This window comes from Scatophagus argus, chromosome 6, assembly GCF_020382885.2.
Source record: "Scatophagus argus isolate fScaArg1 chromosome 6, fScaArg1.pri, whole genome shotgun sequence".
NCBI classification, from domain to species: Eukaryota; Metazoa; Chordata; class Actinopteri; family Scatophagidae; genus Scatophagus; species Scatophagus argus.
Genome location: NC_058498.1, coordinates 16,722,622 through 16,743,162, shown reverse-complemented (window position 1 = coordinate 16,743,162; position 20,541 = coordinate 16,722,622). Strand labels below are relative to the sequence as shown.

Sequence of the window (20,541 nt, the reverse complement as noted above, 5' to 3'; positions counted from 1 at the left end):
GAAGGACTAGACTCACTGGTGTCTCATGAAACACAACTGTCTCTGCCTAACAATACTGTTGATAACCAAAACGAAGTTGGGGCCATGAAACTTGACCATAACAGTTTACTAGGGTACTGTACACACACTCTGAGCCTTTTCGTTTTCAGAGCTGAAGTTTTCAAATACAGTTTGAAGAATAATTACAGAGCTTTTGCCCTTTGGAACCCTCCTCCATCAGATAACGAAGCAATAATGATTACATAACTCTTCTTTTATGAAAACCCAACAGACTGGTCCCGGCAAGACGATCTGTGCCATGTCAGCTGACAGCCAGTTTATCATACCCATGAAATCTGTGCAGTGATCAGGTGGTCTATTTAAAGGTCCTCATGTCGCTGCTTTGCCGCTACCGAAAAACCTTGTCCACCGCAGCCTCCAGCTCGTCTGACTCTGCTTTATCCTCCCTGCTGAGGTCAGATCCTTAAGATAAATACATGATTATTGTTTGCTCTTCTCCCTCCAGGTTATTTATCATGTGTTGTCTTCTCAGGGGAGTCTGCCAGACTGAAGATTATTGTCAAGTCAAATAAATTCCAAATGCAATACACACCATCAGTAGATCTGATAAAACGATGGTTACTGGTGATGACCTCATTCTAAATGGTAGACAGCTCAGAGAGGATGAGATTGTGGTGGAATGAAAAGAAGTGGTTCTGGCATATTTTGTGCCTCATTGACAATACCAAAAACTAAAACTGTTGCAACATTTCTCCCAAAAATTCATTCTAGTGAAAGGAATATTTTGATAATTTGGGAAAAATGTTTGTTGAGGCCTGGAGGCAGGGGAAACAGTTAGCCTACCAGAACCTCTAAAGCTCATGAAAAAATACGTAAGTCATAAATAAAAAAAAAAAATGTAAAAATCATTTAATTTCTTTTTTTATATGGACTGAATTTGAAACACTCACAGGCAGACTCAAGCAAGCTGTTTTTCACTGCTCTGTCTTTAGCTAAGCTAAGCTAACCAGCTTCTGGTTGTACAGATGTATCAATCTCATAATAACTCTGTGCAACAAGTTTAGAATATTTTCCAAAATGTCAAACTATTCCTTTGAGATTCAAACTTTGAAAATCAAAAATCTCAAAACTACACAACCTTCTGCTATCCTCAAAACAATGCTCCTGTTGTCTTCTTCTGTTTTATCTTTTATCTTTTATTCTAAGCAGAAAATTCATCCTCATAACTTATTTTTCATGTACAGTTTATATTGCACATATTCTATTTTAATCCTTATTTTTGTCTTATTTGTATGATTATTATCAAGGGGATTTTATTTATTTATTTTTTGATCTTATTTACATTAATTATGGCTTTTCTTTCCCTGTTTTTATGCTCATTCCATGTATTTTTATGTGAAGCACTTGGTGTGTGTCATTTCTTTGTTAATGAAACCCCTAGACAAATCACATAGATTAAAAAGAGAGGGTTTAAGTTGTTTCTGTGAAATTGTGTTTTCAGCCACCACTTTGCAGTATCTTCACGTTTTAAAGCCTCCTTAAAGGTTGACTAAGATGCCTCAGGCTCCTTTTTAGTATTCCCAATTATCCAACAAATAAATTATTCCTTTAATAATCCAATTCCCTTGAGTACTGTTCCAGACTGGTAATATGCTCTTATACAATATTTTTAAAGCCAGTGTTGAAGACTGTTTCTAGAACCATTGTGTGTCCATTATGTTATGAATATATGCCAAAGGTCAGCCTTATCTTTATGTCAATAAGATATCAAAAAAATAAGAGGAAAGAAAACAACAGACTTTGACCTCTCTGGCGTTTTACATCTTGGTGGAGTCTTCATGTCCTCAGTCTCCAGATTGACCAACTTTTCTAGTTCCTCAGTTGTGTACTCTAGCCTACCAATGAAATTACATCTTCTTCTAGCCAATGGGGACAAAGTAAGCTGGTTGGCTGGTTGGGTGTGTTGTGTTGGAGTTTAGACTTTGGACTCACGAAGAAGAGCTGAGAGATACAGCGGAGGCTCTTTAGAGACAGAGACAAAGCTACTCCACTACAAAGTAAATCAGATATTTTGGCTCTCTCTTGGGGGCTTATTTGGTGTGCCACCCAAGCAAGGAAACTATGGAGCATTACAGAGATCAGGTAAATGACCTAATACTTTCCTTTTTTTTTTTTTTTTTTTTTTATGCATTGTAGTTCCGTTGTTATGGGTTTGCCCACAGAGCAAAGGTCAGGCTTGAGAACAAACTGAAAATCATCAGAATCATAAATCTACTAAAATCTCTTTAAAAACTGTAAAAATGATGCCAAAAGAATGTGATTGTTACTGAAAAATGATCACAGAGACTGACAGATTGAGGAACATATTGTACCGTACATTGTGTTGAGGGAGGATCATGGCAGTGAAAAGCAGTTTCCAGCTGCGGCAGTATATGAAACCTTTACCTTCTTGTTGTCTTTGCTTCTGAAAGCACGAAATACATAATACTCTGTGTGACATTAAATGTCATGATCTCATCTCAGGGATGTGATGGCACTGAGCTGCTCGACTGGCTGTTTGATCAAAATGATAGCACTGAGAAGCTTGAATGGCTGTTTGATCAAAACGATGGCAAACTTCGTCATGAGGAAAGAGAACACCATGGCAACCATCACACCTGGCCAATACAGGATCTAAATGTGCGTGAGACTGTGGGATCTCTAATGTCACTCATATATGTCATAAACAACTGTTTGCTTTGTATATACTGTGTAGTTTCTCTTTGACAGACTCTGTAGGTCTGTTTTTAAAAAAGACTGTCCCATCTCTCGCCTTGTCGTCATGTCACATAGACAGGCTAATGATAGTGTTTCCACCCAGCAGATGCTACGGCCGGCCGAACAGGCAGACAATGACTTCCTCAATGCCCTCCTGACTGGAAGTGATTCTGTGTCAGGCTCACCTCTCTGGTCCCCTTCTCCCAGTGACAGTGGAATCAGCGAGGACCCTCCGTCAGACCAAATGGACAGCCCTCAGCGTCCCGAGAGCCCCCCTGGTGATGCTCAGTATTTCACTCCGAGGCCACAATCTAAGGCATCCCTAGAAGCCAATGTCTCCACTGACTTCAGTGAGTCACAAATATCCACAAGAAAAACATTTGCAATGGGACACATTGGGGAATCTACTGTGCGGGTTTAACTGCTAATTGTTTTCATAAGTTATTTTCCGATTTAATGTTTTTTTAAAAGAGGAAAAATAGTTATCACAATTTCCTAGATTCACTGAATGCTTTATCTGATGAACAGTGTGAAATTCAAAGATCTTAAATGCACTCGCAGAAAACTATTTTTCCATGAAAATGATTTAAACATCTAATCAATCGTCACATTAGGTCACATTTCCAGGGATGGAATGATTACAGACAAAAAATATGAATATAACATTTCAGTCAGAACAAACGTCAGTCAAAACACTGACATAAGGGCTGATGAAAAACCAGAGTACACATGCTTAACACCAAACACAGTCATTAGCAGTTGCATAATGTTCAGGTTACAAATATCATTTCTCTCGGCCTTTTTTAATTATACATAATCCAAGCTGTGACACTAGCATGTCTTACTGATCTTTGTTTGCACGGGCTTCATGTGTATTCTTGTGTCTGGTGTGGGTGCAGATGGCTTTGGGATGCCTGCATTCCCAAAGGGCAAGACAAGGATTGCACAATATCCCTCTGAAGTACATAGGCCCCAGCTGTCCTCTGGCTTCCAGCTAACTGTCAAGGATCTGCTACTGTCTGGCACACCAGAACTTGTAAGTGTATCATGGTTGTGGTGGAAGTTTGACAGTCTGTGCAATGGTAAAGCAGTGGTAGGTGGAGAGCAGTAGTGTCTTATGTTTGTTTGTGCATCTGGCTGCTTGACTCATGCACAGGACCTGTTGTTTGTATGAATCAGTGTGTGTGTACATGTTGAAAGCAGGTGAGTACAATCGTTGAAGTCATGAATTATCCAAAGGGGTGAGGCATTTGGAAAAGCAACTTAAATTCCTGTCTTTAAACTTTTGTTTATGGAAAGGAGGGCTACACTCTCAGCAAACTTTTGCAGTAGCACTCAGGTTTGTATGCTGACACAGAAAGAAAGAAAAGAAAAGAAACACTGCATTTATTATATGGTTAAGGTTGATATTTTTCTTGAAATTTCCCATAATTTCTGTGACATCTTCAAAGTATGGAGAGTTTGCAGTTATGTAAGATGACTAAATTGCATTTTGTGGAGGACGAGTTCAATGCTGTACCATCCATCCATCCATTAGCCATACCCTCTTATGCTTTGAAGGTTCACAGTGATCTGGAGCCAGTCCCAGCTGATACTGAGCTAGAGGCAAAGTACCCGCTGGACAAGTGGCCAGTCAATCACAGGGCTGACACAGAGAGACACACAGAGAGAAAACCATTCATGGTTACATTTACAGTCATCGACATTTTATAGTCAAAAGAAAATGTTGTCATTGTACATTTCTGCAAAATCTGCAAACCACGCAAGTTTCATATGTATCATATGAAACAAAGTATCATATGAAACACGTTGCATGTATGTAAGCTGACTTTATTATCAGGAGGAAGAGGGGATGGTGATGGCATGATATGCAGATTCTTTGCAAGGTCGAGACCACTGACTGAGGCTACTTCATAAGCACTGCTGTTCCTTTAACAAGGGATTTGTTTTTGTTTGTTTTTTTTAGCAGTGTGGTCATACAGTGCCTAGAGCTATCACCTAATGGCAAGGAGGTTCTAGGTTTGAAATCTGACCGTGGTCTCTATGTGTGGAGTTTGCATGTCGTCTTTGTGTCTGTATTTTTTGCTCTGTGTGTCTTGGCTTCCTGCCACAGTCCTAAGACATGCATGTTAGATATTGATTGGTGACTCTACATTGCCTGTAGGCATGAATGGTGTACCCTGCCTCTTGCCCAGTGTCAACTGGGATAGGCTCTAGTCCTGACCCTGCAACAAATAAGAAGAAATACATAATGGATGGGGAACGTACAGTGCCAACATTTATCCTGGTGATTGGATTGCAATTTAGAGACACCATGACTGTCTGCAAATCAGACACTGGAACAATGTGCAAACACATACACAGAAACATGGCCGGCAGGTTCGAACTCAGAAGATGACAGTGCTAACCACTGCACTATATTAAATGACATTTGTGATAATTTTTTCATTCCCAACAAAAATATGCCCAACAGTGAAGGTTATGATGGTAAGACAGAAGGCACAAGAAGAATAATTGTGCTTTTGAAACTTGAGGGTATGCAGTGGATTTCAGCTCTCTCCAGATACTGATCCCATCTTTGCAGTCCAGCTTAATCAAATGAAGGAAAGAGTGGGTTAGGGAAGCAATTCCAAAGTAGGTTCTCGCACCACAATTGCTTTTAGGTAGCCATAGAATGAAATTGATAAAGGTAGCTTGATTGTATGCACTCATTTAACTGCTTCTTGTGAGGCTCTAGGGAGAGAGCAGAGTGGTGGTGGAGGAGGAGGAGGAGGAAAAGATGTGGAGGCACAGAGAAAATTTAATCAAACAGCAGTGATAATGTTTTTAAATATTGGTATTCATATCACCAGCCCCCGCACCCCTCCCAACAGTCCATCCAGGAGCTGATTCTTAATGAAGATGAAAAGAAGCTTTTAGCAAAGGAGGGGGTGACTCTACCCAGCCAACTACCTCTTACAAAGGTAAATTGCTATCAGTACCTAAACAATGAAAACAACCAACTCCCCCGGTATTTATGCCCTGGAGGTTCAAAATGAAAATGTTTCTACCTGTGTCAATCAGTATGAAGAAAGGATTCTGAAGAAAATACGCAGAAAGATACGCAATAAGCAGTCTGCCCAGGAGAGCAGGAAGAAGAAGAAGGAGTATATTGATGGACTGGAGAACAGGTAAGAATCTGGAAAAATTATGATTTTTTTTTTTGACACGTTTCTTTCCCACGTGAAAGACGTTTGCCCTCAGGGCTTTCTGCCGGTATGTCAGCCTAATCATTTCCTGAACCGTAACCCCCCGTGGCCTAAAGCCCTGAAGCATTCTGGCAGAAAGAAATGAAGCATTCTGGCAAAAAAGCCCTGAAGGTAAGCTTCTCTCTCAAACAGTTTTTACATCTTAACATATTCAATATGCTGACCAAAGAAAACTGAATTTCATAACTGTAATCCTTCTGTACTCTCCAGCCATTCCTTGGTCAGTTCATTTCAGTACGTTATTAAAGTCACTTTGTGGGGTCCTGATGTGCCGGTCGTGCCGTGTATCTATGGTTTAATTGTGAACTTTGTCATTTGTTGTCCTGTTTGTCATTTTATATCTTTATGGCTCCTCATATTTACTGTCCCTCTCCATTATTTTCCCACAACCTAGGTACTGAAATATTTTTTAACATCAGCCCGAAGAGGCCTGAAAGTTACTTAGCATATGTAACTATTTCATTACCACATTTGTGTTAGTGTTGCACTATGTTGTCATGACGTGGTAATGTATTTGTGAGCAGGAATGGTTTAGAAGACCACATACATGCGAGTTTTGGGATTATTGTGCTGAACAAGTGGGAAATTAATCAAAAACATTTAGGACCATGTGTTATGAAGTATGTCACAGTGATGCAAAGTAAATGCACATTTAACTGACTACCTAAGTAAGGAAAGCAGCTTTAAAATTCTCCCTGAACAGATTGTGTTACTTTGGCCTAAAAAATATTTATTGCTTAATGGAGCTTTAATAAAAAAAAAAAAAAAAAGTTTGATTAATAGTTATTTGCAGGAAGTGAGATAATTCTACTTTGTCATTGTACACTATGATCTCCTCTAGGATGGCTGCCTGCAATGCTCACAACCAAGAACTGCAGAGAAAAGTCTCCCAGCTGGAGAGATGCAACATGTGAGAGATTTTGAAATAAGACTTCGCCTTTCATTTCTAATCATTCATTTCTCTGTAATCTCCTGGCAGCGTTTATGAACATAACTTTTCCTCCACTCAGAAACTGCCTTTGACATCTTGCTTCACCATCACATAACACACACATTGTTGTCTTTCCCATTCTTTTTCCCCTCTTTCTCTTCTGTCTCTGTTTGTCCTTTGTTCCCTGTCATCTCTGCAGGTCACTAATGGAACAGTTGCGCAGGCTACAGGCTCTGGTCATGAATACATCTAACAAGCCAGCCCAGACTGGGACCTGTGTGCTGGTATGGACACCCTCTGTGTGTGTTTCAGGCAGATAAACAAGCTGCCCAGCCACTCCACATGACTCATCATTAAAAACATTCACCTTCACAGCAAACCAACTAGCAGCAACCATTATAACTGGATTAGCCATTGAGAAAGGCCAAACTCGATATGTACACAATGGACAAGACAGCACAGAAAGACCCCAAAAAGAGAAATACAGTGTTTGAACAGAAACCATCACCTGCCTTTGATCTCTCCAGTGGAATAAATCCTGAATAAAGACCTGAGACAACACTCATTGGCACAAAGTACTTTGCTTCATAAAGCAAGAAAGCAATTCCTCAGAACATTGAAACCTGAATAGTCACAAAGGAAATATCCAAACCATTAGCCATTCAAAAGCTCAACGACGTAGGCGGATTTTCAAGTAACAACCTTCTCTGACTGGATCTTGGAGTGTGAATGATATTGATGATGATATTTTTCACAAATTCCAGCCATTATGTAATTCTCTTTGTCTCTGTCCTTCAGGTGCTCTTGCTGTCCTTCTCCCTAATCCTGTTCCCCAGCCTCAAGCCGTTCTCGGACACCAAGGTCAGCCAAGGAGACTTCAGTCCAGTCAGAAGTGAGTAACCTTCAGATAGCTTTGCGCGCACCCCTGCCAACTAATCCAGCACCTCTGTGTCACAGTGGAGGAGCTTGTTAGAACTGTCTCACCCACTGCTTGAAAGGTTCTCACCTGCAGAGTCTCAGTCTGCCCCGCCTGTCTGAGGATTTACTGTCGACTTAAAACTTTAAAGATTACAGCTAGCTCACAGAGAGCTGTGTTATTATTACAATTATTAAGCCAACACTCTGTCAACAGCCTCTGATGACTGATGACTCACTATTAGTTTTCACACAGAAAACCCCAAAATGTCCATCTTTGATTAGGAGGCAGTATCATTATTTGCACAGCATTGAGGAGTAATTTATTACCATAAGTTGTCTGACAGCCTTGAAAAAGCAATCAATGCTGCACTTTCCCAGAGCGCTAAAGGCTGTGTTATAAGTTTTAGAGTCTTTATATACTGATTTAGGCTTGAGTTTGATGTACTTACAGCACACAAAGGTGTGGATTCTTGCAAGTACACTGACACACACTCGCTTACCAGGGGTGCCAGCACAGAAAACACACTAAGGTTTATATTAGTTCATGTTGAACATTTAATGTTTTTTTGTTTAAAACGTAGTATAGTGTTGTTGCAAGCATGAGATATGAGAACATTTAAGGTGTTTATCTTAATCTACTGTGTTTGTAACAATTTGACTCACAAACACATTTTATATTATCACAACTGTTCTGCTTAGTCTTTCATCTGTTTATAGACCAGCCTCCACTTATATCTGGTACCCATGCTTATATCTGCTAATAACTACATTAAGTAATATCTTATAAACCATTAATTATATCTTATATACTGCTTTAAATGTTAAATGGTGTGATGTCAATGATGCACAGTATATAAGCAGAGCTGCATGTCCACAGAGGCTTGAACTTGGTTATCTTTTTACTCTCACAGTCCAGTCACGGTCCCTGCAGAACCTTCAGGCTTCCCGTGTGCTGCACTTCAGTGACCCACCTTTCCCCGCTGAGGATGAATCAGAGCATCTGCACCGGCATTTCCCAGGAGAGCGGGAATTGGACGATATTAACGCACTGATGGGAAAGCTGGGAGTGAACCAAGACCAGTCCGGTTTGGAGTCCGTGTCTCTGAACAGCAGTCAGGAAGAACAAATGGGTCATTTTCACATAGACCCAATTACTGGTCACATAGCCACTTTGACCTTGGATCCCCACCGATCTGCCAGGCTGCGACCACATGCTGATGACATGTAAAAAGAATGAATAAATTATGCCCTCATGAATTCCCCAACCCGTCCTCCTAATGGTAGAGCAGGGAAATATCTGGGGATGCTGTTTACACAGACAGGGAAATTAAGTTTTAATCATTCCTGTTTTGTCTTTAATATACACTTAGTATATCTGTGTGCCTTTTCCTTATTTGTGATACTGTTTTATACATCATTAGATGAATTTGAATCTTAAGCTGAAATTGCTTGTCAAGTTAAATTTGCATGTTTGAATCCTGGCTTTGATAAAATGCCTGTGTAAATTAGTATGTTTCAGACTGGGTAAATGGAGCTGTGATGATGTGTACAGTTTTGATCCAAATGGATAATTTGTAAAATGTTCAAGGATTTTGAAAGCATGGTTTCACTGAGGAATTGATTGGATGTTGTCAAGGCTCATTCATGGGTAAAAATGCCTCAAATAAAAGATGCCAAAGGGAGATCAGCAGACTGAAACCCTTTGTAGTAATATTTATATGAAATTTTAGAGCTTTAATGACTAAAAAGTGGCTCTCCTTGACAGGGTCTGAAAGTATACCATCCAATTTCATGACAAGCAACCCCTCAAAAGGTGAGTACTGTGTGGTTTACAGAGAGAGACCGAAAACTGGGCCAAAGGTGGAAGAGATGACCTCTTATCTCATGACTCAGGTTTCTTACCCAATAATCAACATGTTGATATATTTACTTGTTGAAGACAAGCTGCAGCTTATGTCCACAGCACTCCCCATGTCTGGCTAGCCAGTGCAGACCACACAGAGATGTGATGAAAGACCCCTTTCATCTCCTTGAGCCACTTGGGTCTGCTCGACTTAACTTAAAGAGAAGACTGGAGATTCAATTTTGTAATGGAATAATCCACAGTACAAACTGAGTATTTGTAACTGACTAAGTAAAAACAAAAATATACCACCACTATGGTTCCCATCAAAACAAATTCATCATAAAACTGGAAGACTTTATAAAAACTATTACAATAATAACAGCAATAATGTTCCCCGAAAGCACATTTTTTTGTGACATTTGCTGATATGGAGCTGTAACATCAGCAACAGCTTTAACCATGGAAACATTTTAGATCTGTTTTATCACCACCTGTTTTATCATCATGTATTAAAGACATTTTACACCCCCCACTAGTCCCTATTAGCTTTCCTCTGACTCTCTTAATGGATCTGACACATCAAGCCCATAGTTGGCCACCAGACACTGTTAAGTCATAATTAACTGAATAGATTAGCTGTCAGCTGACACTGGTGTAGTGTCTTCATGTAAAACTTGGCATGAGGCAACACCAAGAAATGCTTCAGTTATTGGTGCTCTTTTAAACCATTGTTGTCAGGGTCCTGAAGGCATCAGTATGCTTCAGAAGAAGTGCTTGTGGGACAAACCCCCTTCCTTCACATTTTCCCAACAAACCACCGTGCTAGCAGCTCTGTGAGGTTGTATTTAGCCACAGCATCGCTTTGAGCTAATTGCTAACGTCAGTATGGCAACATAACCTATTCACAATTATGGGACAAACATGCTAATTTTTAGCAGGTTATTCTGTAGTGTGTTGATTATAATAGTTTTGTGTGCTAGCCTGCGAATATTAGCCAATTAGCACATTGACAGCTCGAATTTGGTCATGAACCAAAGAATTGTTCTGTACTGTATTTTCAAAATTCAACCAGATGATCACCAATGTTATTACAGTTAATCTTGAGGGGACCATAAAACTCATGAATTTTTTTGGAACTTGGATTCTCGTATTTGTTTTAATTTTGGGTGTGATTAATGAAGCACTGTATTATTGTAATTTCAATCTGTTGTCACATCAGCACTGTGGGCTTGTACCAGGTTTTTATGTGCAAATTAAGTATTAAGTATCAATTGTCTGCGGGGGATATTCAGTAAAACCACTAATTTAAAGTACATGATATCTTATTAATTTAAATATCAGCAATAAAATAACATCATCCGTCAGGTTATATGAAAGTAAGTGCATTGTGCCTGCCTATAAACAGGCAATATGCTTTGTGTCAACCTGTTTGACCTGGTTGACTTCTTGTCTCTATCATCTGTCTCCCTTCCTCTTTCTTTCTTTCTGGCCCCTTTTTGTTTAATTTTCTCTAATCAGGGTGAAAGTCTCTTGACCACCAGGGTCTTTAATCAGCAGCTTGACTCATCTCTTGGATTGACCAAATCCCTGTGGACTTGGAAGGCCTCTATGCATAGATCAGCACCTGCTGAGTTTAGTTTGCCATGGGAATGGTGGGAATACCAAGTGTCTTTCAAAAAGAGTCACCTTCTGTTTTAACACTTGCTTTCTGTTGAACTAATTTTGTTAAAGAATTAGATTAACCCCTGAAGAAAAATTACTGCACAGCTGCTATTAACTGCTACCAATTTTTCAGCAGTCTTGCAATGCCACCTTTTTCCAGCTTTACTGCACACCGTAAACTGCCAAAATATAAACCATGGGCAATCGCTGACTCTCAACACAAAGCACATACTAGCAAAGGAAATTATCAGTGACATCACCCTCACACAGATGAACTGCCACATAATGAGGGTTTACTTACTTATTTACTGGTTACAAGGAAACTGAGTTACATAATTGCATGATAGATATTGTACATCTAGTAGAGATACACTATATAGAAAAAAGTAACCAGACACACCTCTATATGGGACTTAATTCAGGGGTTAGTTGAAGGGAAATCTTAATGCTTTAGTAATAGTAGCTAATAGTTTATAACAGTGTTATATTAGTCAGTATGAGTGATTAATGTGCGAATCAGAATTAATTCTTCTTTGACTCAATGAAACATGCAGAGAACCTACATAACTAAGGAAATTGGTCACTCACTTGTTGCCATTGGTTTGTGGTAATGATTTCATATCTTTGCACATTATGATCTGGCATGAATGGCGTGAACTAGAAAAGCAAAACATGAATTACAAATGAATGATGAATTACAAAAAAACAAATTATAGGGCCCATAAGTGCAGGTTCCAAACACAAAAATATTTGAGCCATACAGTGTAAATTTGCATTATATTACATTTACAGTCCACAATCATTGAGATTTGCCTCTGGCTTCTCCCAAACCCATCATACAATCATGTAATACTAGTTTCCAAACAAACTATGATTCCTGCAGACAAGCTGCATGCTGCTGTGCAAAGTGTCATTACTCTGCATCTCACAGTATTACTACCGCAACTGATGTGTCAGTTGTTAGGGTTAGGGTTGGGCCAACATGTTTCTCATAGAAAAAAAAAGTGCCTGAAAAAGGGACAAACAGCATGAGCTAGATCTCCACCCACAGCCAATAAGAAGAAAACCAAACTGCAAACAGAAAAATATACAGTCAACTCATACATGTTTCTTATATATTTGTCTGTTAAAACTACCACAATTTTGTGAGCTTTGTAAATAGACTGACTTTGTCCAGGCAGGCTTTTCAGTTTAAACAGTCTGTGAAATAAACACATCCAAGATTGAACATGGTTCCAAATGAATAAAATAACAACTGTTTCAACAGCGATTGTGCCAAAATTATCATCAGCACTGTGACATTTCTGGAGAATTTCACATATATTTCTCAGGTGTAGCTGTTTTGTTGCCCAAAAAAAATTACCTTGGCAGCACATTTTTACAGCAGCATGGATAGCCTTTAAAAAATACTGCTGCAAACACTAGGGCATCTAAATCTAAATAAATTCTGAACCACAGACATCTGAAGATGTGTGGATGTCACTGCAATTATTTCTGCCTCTAATCACTGTGTCAGAGCTGTAGGCAGGTCGAGTACTGTAAATGTTTGCAGAGAAAACAACTTGCTGTGAATAGGAAGCATTTTAAATCAGCTTTGGATCCAGTCACCTAATTAAGCAATTTAGACGCAATGTATTATAATTGGCACACTCTTCGACTTAAAGAGGTGGTTAAGAATCAACAATATTTATAACTCTTCCAGAGTTAAGACGGGTTATATATATGACTGCTGCACAAAGTTCTGTTCCTGTAAGGCTGATTTTAATCTACATATAAATGAACATTATTGAACAAAACAGTCCAGTCAGCTCGGTTGCAGCAAGATAAAGGTTTATTTGGGTGGTGTTAAGGATGAGTCAACACACATCGTGCACACAGTGCAAACAAATGAAGGTCCCATTAACCGGACACTGTGTCACCCTACAGCTGCAGCTCCACTTAGTACTGAAACTGTACCTAAAAAAAGCTCCATGAATAACTGAGTCACACAATGTTTACTTCAATGTTTACAAAGGCTAAAAGTACAAATATCAGCGTTGTCTAAACACAGAGATGTAATAGCAGCAGAAACATAACAAGGAGCTCAAATACAGGACTTAAAGGTAGGTCTGGCACACCATTCCAATGTGAACTTCCGTGTTTCTCTTAAATTATCAAGTGGAATGATACTTTCAAAGAACAAATAATAGAAATCTCAACTGTGTCGTCTTTGAATAAGGACAGAAAGAAAAGGGTTCTCTTGGCACCCACGGAAAAAAAGGAATGAACATTTAAATAGCACTCTGGACTGATGTTGTGTCTGGCCATAAATGAATGTCTGACAGCAGAATTGCATCCCCAGTGTTAGACCTACACCAAATATCAGCCTAACAGCTGACACTATGAAATCATTCTTTTTCCACTCTTGAATGCTAATCATTCTCAAGGTGATCCTGACTGTGAACCCGAGGCCAGCTCTAGGAAGTGGTAGCCGTTTACTCCAACATTTACATTCTATCAAAAACATGTTAGTATTCAGTTAGCATCATCTCTAGTCCCACTGGGACAAGATAGCAAGCTACTTCAACTCATTCAAGGAGACAGTCAGCGCTCCAGGCAAACAGACATCAAAATATATCCATCTAATCATTCTCTTATTCTTTAATGATCCTGTCATGCAGATGAATGGACAGCCAACGACACATCCTTGTCTCATGGGTCAGTTAGACAGCAGGTCACCGCAAAAAGTTGTGTTAATCAGACGCTGCCTTTTTAACAGTTTTGTCATTCACTGAATTTAAATTCGCATCATCAATCACGACAAGCCACAGCAACCTTGGAACGGGCTATCATTCCCTACTTTTGCATTGTCCTCTTACCAGCAAATAGAAGTGTGACACATCAACGAATACCTGTGGTCTTTGTCTTCTCTTTAGATGTGACACTGTCCCTCCAGCCCTGTGCTTACCACAGCAACAGAGCTTTATTGTTTAGGGTCCACGCCCTCAGGGAATTGCCAATATTAATATTCTTCTTCTTCCTACCAGGAAATCTGCCTTCTCGTGCATGAAAATAAACTAAATTTGTCATGCTTGAAAATAAACAAAACTTTGCACATTGGTCCAGTATCCAAGGCAAACTTCTTCAAGAGACACTATGGACTAATAGACCTGACAGTGGCACTACAGCAAGGAGCTATGACTTTCACCGACCTTTAGTCCCAACTGGGGAGAAATGAATTTTCTCAGAAACTGTAAAACTAATTAAACCTACCTCCTCCCACACTTGCTCTGTTTACACTCTGTCTTCAGACTGTCCTCCACAAACAACCAGAGAGATTTTATCTTTTCAAAAATGGAGCCCACAGTCTATGAAAATGCTTTAGTGTAAACATAACTAGAAATAAATACTGCACATTCTCGCCCAGGTGATGCAGAATGAACATGTTACACCTATTCAGACATTCTGCTGGTGACCCCCTGGCCTGCATCATCAGTTCGTCATCAATCTCTGCAGGGGCTTGATAACAATCTATTCATTTGAATCAGGTGTGTTGGAGCAGGGAAACATCCGAAACATACAGAGCAGGAGGGCAGGACCTGACATTAGAGACACATAATTTCAAAGAAATTCTTAATTTGAGAAGTTTTAAATAATTTTGGTCTGGGTTGTTCTGCTGTATGTATTTGTCATAATCATGTGTGTGGAGCGCCTCTGATATTCCTTTTTCTCTGTGTAGCTCAGCATGATCGCAATATCACAATCTGCCATTGGTGTGAGAGAGGTTATGACAAAAGTCAAAGGTTGTGAGTTTAAGATGAGTGATGGATCTTCTATATACTTTGCCACCATGCCATATGACCTTCTGTTATTTTGAATTTGTCTTCCTCCTTCTTCTTCCTCCTCAAAATGCCTGGCCTGGACTCGCTGCTATGCAGCAGCTAGAGTGGGCTGATTACACTGTAGACATTTTGACTTGCCACAACAGGAAAAACAGTGACAAAAAGAAAAAAAGGACAGATCATTTCCCAGAGTAGCCAGCACCTCCCAAAGAGGTCTGCTTGACCCAGATCAGAGCTTCTCAAAAGCTGAACCCCTCATTTTTTGCAAAATTCCAGAAACACCCATAACGATCTTCTCCTTCCCTGACATTTATTCACACTTCACTAAACTTCCTCACCCACAGCAGTATCACTTTTCTTGCTCCAAACTGGGGTTACAATGCATAAACTTAATTACATACACAAGCATTAATTTCCATCAACCCTAGAAATTACTATCCACCTTTTGATCACAATGTGAGGTGTCCTTCAGAGCCTGGAGAAAATTTAAACCGGGTTAGTATGCAACCTGTGAAAAATCAGGTGCTTCATAAGCAGCCTTGGCAGATTTATTCTACATCAGAGATTTGAACGCTTAGAACATTAAACCAGGCATACTGTCAGTGCTTGCACATTTGCGGGTTTAAAGGGTGTTAAGATGACAGGAACTGGGTCGCAGGGGATTAAAACAGTGCAGATTAATTTTTTGCATCCAGTCATGTCTTTTTAATTTGCTCAAAAACTTACAGGGAGGGATTACTTACATACAACGGAAGAGATTCAAAACTTGTAGAGGTAGTTTATGGACATTTCCATTTTGTTTAAAACTGTTTTTATCCTCACTGTGATAACTACCAGCTTTGTTGTGGGAAAATATGACAAAAGCTACAGGTGGCCTAGCATGTTCCCCCACTTGATGCCAGCTGGAAGCCAACGAGAACTGAAAGAAAGTGAATGTTGATTGCACCACAGTGATTCTGAAGCACATGTGATGAGGAAGCATATTATTACGATTTGGATGAACAGGAAAACCAGGAAGGCTTGCATAATGCAAAGTAAATCAATTCCGAGTCAAAAAACATTTTAAAAATATGTTGTATATGTATATGTTGCTTGTAATTAAATATTTTAAATATATACATATATATACATACCACCGCAGATTTTTGATCTTTAATATTTATAATCTACTTGATATAAGTGGGTATAAAGATAAAAAATATGTTTGTACTTTGATCGCAGATACACATTCATATTTCATTAGTATAGTATAAAACAAAAATAAAATAAAATATTTTTTGCATAAAAATACAAAAGTAAGAACAAAAATTGGGCATATGTTTAGGGTAGTTTGTCATGTACAAAAACAATCTGCATAACAATTACAATACCAATAATAATGATAACATCATCATTTTCAGTGTGCTCATTAGGGCGGTTTATTTTAGTGATGTATTTACAATTTGCAGAGTTGCACCTGACCATGTTTCGATTCACCTTTAAAAAGTAGCAGCAAGGAGAATGTTTTATCCTATAATGAAATATATACTCAGAGCGCAATACACCCATTCCATTGTTCTTTTGTACAAAAAAAAGCCTCCGGGAAGGTTCACTTTCTATATGTTATGCCCCTGAGCCTTCTCCTGCACATCCTCGTCAGATGTGTGAAGGGAGAACACCAAAAACAGGCTTGTGTGTTAATGCAGAGTCGGAATTCAGCTCCTGCGTTCTTTCCACATCTCTGCATATTTTACGCGCGCCGTTGTCTCCAAAGCTTCCCTTTAAAAGCGACGCAGCACAAACATGATTATCTTAAAGGTGCCAGTGCCGTGTCAAAATACATTAAGCTTCACCTGACGGACATGCTGTGAGACTTTGATGAGGCTGCGGCTATCAGAGCGTGAATTCGCTCTGGTCCAACGATCTGGTTGGTGAGGAGAAGGGGGTCGACCGCGCGACTGAGCTCTGCGCGTTCACGTGGAACCTATAAACGGTCGTGGCGCGCAGAGATGTGAGTAGTCGTGGAGAGAGGAGAATAGGATAATCCTTGCAGAGGACTGCATCTGTAGCGCCGTGGGAGATAACTTGACACAGATACAGTAGGACTCTTCAAAATGCCATCTTCACAAATCTTTTTCCTCTCTCCTTTGTAACGCAACTGTCTAACTTTGCTGTGCCAGGTGATATGTGAGCACGAGAGTCCAGCCATGCAGCTGAATCAGACTGGAGTTCAAACATTGGCTCCAGAGCCATGTGAGCAGCAGCTACTACAGGAGGAAAACACTGGAAACTGTAGTGGACGTTCCACCAGCAACCTGTCGCTGCACTGCTGGCTGCAGCTCCTCACCAAGGAATCTGTCATGGAATTGCAAGGAGACAGCTCCAGCCTGGTAGTACGTGTGATGATAGCATGTGTCTATTCAATAGTCTGTGCACTCGGGCTGGTAGGAAATGTACTGGCTCTGTATCTGTTGCATTCACGCTACAGGCAGAAGCAGTCATCCATCAACTGCTTTGTGATGGGACTGGCAATCACGGACCTCCAGTTTGTTCTGACATTACCTTTCTGGGCAGTGGACACAGCCCTGGACTTCCGCTGGCCATTTGGCCGCGTCATGTGCAAAATCATCAGCTCCGTCACCACCATGAACATGTATGCCAGTGTGTTCTTCCTCACAGCGATGAGCGTGGCACGTTATTACTCTATTTCCTCTGCACTGAAGATGCACAGTCGGCGGGCGGCAGCTACAAGAGCGAAGTGGACAAGTCTGGGCATCTGGGCTGTCTCTCTGCTGGCAACTTTGCCTCATGCCATCTATTCCACCAGTGCCCAGGTGTCAGATGAGGAGCTTTGTCTAGTGCGCTTCCCAGACTCAGGCAGCTGGGATCCACAGCTTCTTTTGGGTCTATACCAGCTGCAAAAAGTTCTGCTTGGCTTTCTTATTCCACTGATCATAATCACCGTTTGCTACCTGCTGCTTCTGCGTTTGATCCTCAGCAGACGCATCACAGGTGCAGCTGGCCCAGAGATTGAACAAGGCCGACAAAGACGTCGTTCCAAAGTGACCAAATCTATTGTCATTGTGGTTTTGTCCTTTTTTCTGTGCTGGCTTCCCAATCAGGCACTGACACTGTGGGGAGTGCTTATAAAGTTTGACCTTGTGCCCTTCAGCAAGGCCTTCTACAATGCGCAAGCCTATGCCTTCCCCTTGACCGTGTGTTTGGCACACACCAACAGCTGCCTCAACCCTGTGCTCTACTGCTTGATTCGTCGGGAGTTTCGGGCAGGTCTCAAGGAGCTCCTCCTCCATGCCACACCATCCTTCAGAAGTCTGACTCATCTACTGCGTCGCAAGACCAAAGTGGCCGAGGCACCACCTGTTCTAGTGCTGGTTCAGATGGATGTCTGATTGTCTGAACTGAACTGTCTGAATGACTGGCTTACAGTGACAGGGCAATTGAAGGACTGGATAACTAACTCACGAAGTAAAATATGTGAAAACTGCCTATAGTACAATGGATCTGGAGCTGATATGATGGTGCATTCGTCTCAGCCCTGTCAACACAGAAGATCAAATATCTTTTTGGCTTATGAAACAACATAATCATAATGGACTACCCTGTGGGATGTGCCCCACTTTCACTGCATGCTCCTAAATTTATTCTGCTGCAAATTGTTATACAATTGCTATACAATGACTTCTGTCTCCGTCTCTCTGTCTCTTTGTCTGTCTGTCTGTCTGTCCGTCTCTCTCTCTCTCTCTCTCTCTCCCTCTCCTTCTGACAGGCAGTGCAAGTGCTCTCTCTAGTAATTTGTCATAAATATGTAAAGATGTCAGTCATAAATGAGATTCTAGTAGTTTGAGCAATCAGGCCCTTCATCAGACCTCCACTTAAATCAAATAGTAAAACTCAACTAACATTTTTCACAGTATCCTCATCATGAGTGGGATTAGCCATTTTTTACACTCAACACTCTCTGATTATGAATTTTTGATGGAATTATTTGGATAACAAGAAGAGTAAATCATGACCAATATGTTGAAAAATCCCCCAGAAAGAAACAAAAATATGAGGAGGTTACCCAGTGTGCTGGCCAGTTCCTGCGTTTGTGTTCGTTCTGTAGTGTAGTTGTGTACACTGTTTGATACAGTAAAGAAAACAGGAAGAAGTTAAACCTAATCTAATAATTTAAAAAGTGATAATGAATTGTTGTATTCCCTGTATCCTAAAAGCAACAAAGAGATAAGTAACTGAAAAGTCTGATGCTATATATTTGTTTAAAACAAAAGCAAATGGCAAGGTCAAGCACTGTAAAACATCTCTGCAATTTATTTATCAAGCAAAGAATAGTACAACAGTTGTTAGGTTCGTTAGTGACATTTGTGGAAAAAAAAATGACAGAAAAAGACATTAGAAGCAAGAACTTAAATCAATTGCTTGTCCTTTTACAAGGTAAGACAATATGGCACAATACATCAGGGGGTTCAGTCCAACAAGTTTATAGTTGATGGGATGAATGCTGTCCTCAAGGACACCTGAGGAATTGAGATGATTGAAAGGAGATCTATGCTCCTGTGCAGTAAATCAGTGAGAGCATATTATAAACTCCTTCTTGATTCCACTGACTACACACAAACACACACAGACACACACAAATATGATATATATATATATATATATATAGGTACAAATTTTCTCATAGTTGTAGCTGTATCAGATTGAATAACATTATGAATAATTTAGAATTTATATCAAATTAGCAGATTTGTGTATCTGTGTAATATATTCATCCAGGCCATTCAGTCCAGTCCAGTAAGCCAATACGAGCCTTTCCTTCTCTTACACAACAATTTCTCTTACACCTACATGGAAGGAGTAAATAACAGACAGACGTAATGATGTGATGTTATGTGAACATGTTTCTCTGTATGCTTTCATGATGGTAACAGTCATCATGATTTTATAAAGAACATTTGTTTCGATGTTTCAATTGAAAATTATATAAATTGACACACTGTAAATCAAACTAAGTAAATATTGAATTAAAAGCTCACAGCTTGAACTGTTTGACGTCATTGTTAATTCTGTTACCATATATACCATTTATACTGTGACACTGTGACAAAAGTATGCTCGCTTACGGTGAGACCTGGAAGAGAAATAGATCTTTGATAATAAAACTAAGATCAAATGTATGTTTTGTTTTCATTGACAAGATCAAATGGGACTAAAATGTTAGTACTGAAAATTTAGATTTTCACACATTCAAAAAATGTATGATATTTTCCTCCCTTGTGCATCTAGTCTCATTTTCAGACTATAACCAGTGCATCCCTGTCACCGACTTGTGTTCGATCTCCTTTGTGGAGCGATTCC

The 20,541-nt window shown here is 39.9% G+C and overlaps 2 protein-coding genes across 2 annotated transcripts; both read left to right on the top strand.

Annotated features, from left to right (window-relative positions):
* Window positions 1–1,980: 1,980 nt before the first annotated feature.
* Window positions 1,981–9,536, top strand: creb3l3a (cAMP responsive element binding protein 3-like 3a). Its single transcript, XM_046392536.1, has 10 exons — window positions 1,981–2,142; window positions 2,524–2,679; window positions 2,864–3,107; window positions 3,657–3,793; window positions 5,610–5,720; window positions 5,821–5,927; window positions 6,847–6,915; window positions 7,136–7,220; window positions 7,735–7,828; window positions 8,766–9,536. Exons 1-10 carry the CDS (start codon window positions 2,122–2,124, stop codon window positions 9,080–9,082), a joined length of 1,341 nt encoding a protein of 446 aa, XP_046248492.1. The 5' UTR covers window positions 1,981–2,121; the 3' UTR covers window positions 9,083–9,536.
* A 7,238-nt stretch (window positions 9,537–16,774) lies between these two features.
* Window positions 16,775–19,736, top strand: rxfp3.2b (relaxin family peptide receptor 3.2b). Its single transcript, XM_046392019.1, has one exon. It carries the CDS (start codon window positions 17,370–17,372, stop codon window positions 18,570–18,572), a length of 1,203 nt encoding a protein of 400 aa, XP_046247975.1. The 5' UTR covers window positions 16,775–17,369; the 3' UTR covers window positions 18,573–19,736.
* The last annotated feature ends 805 nt before the right edge of the window (window positions 19,737–20,541 follow it).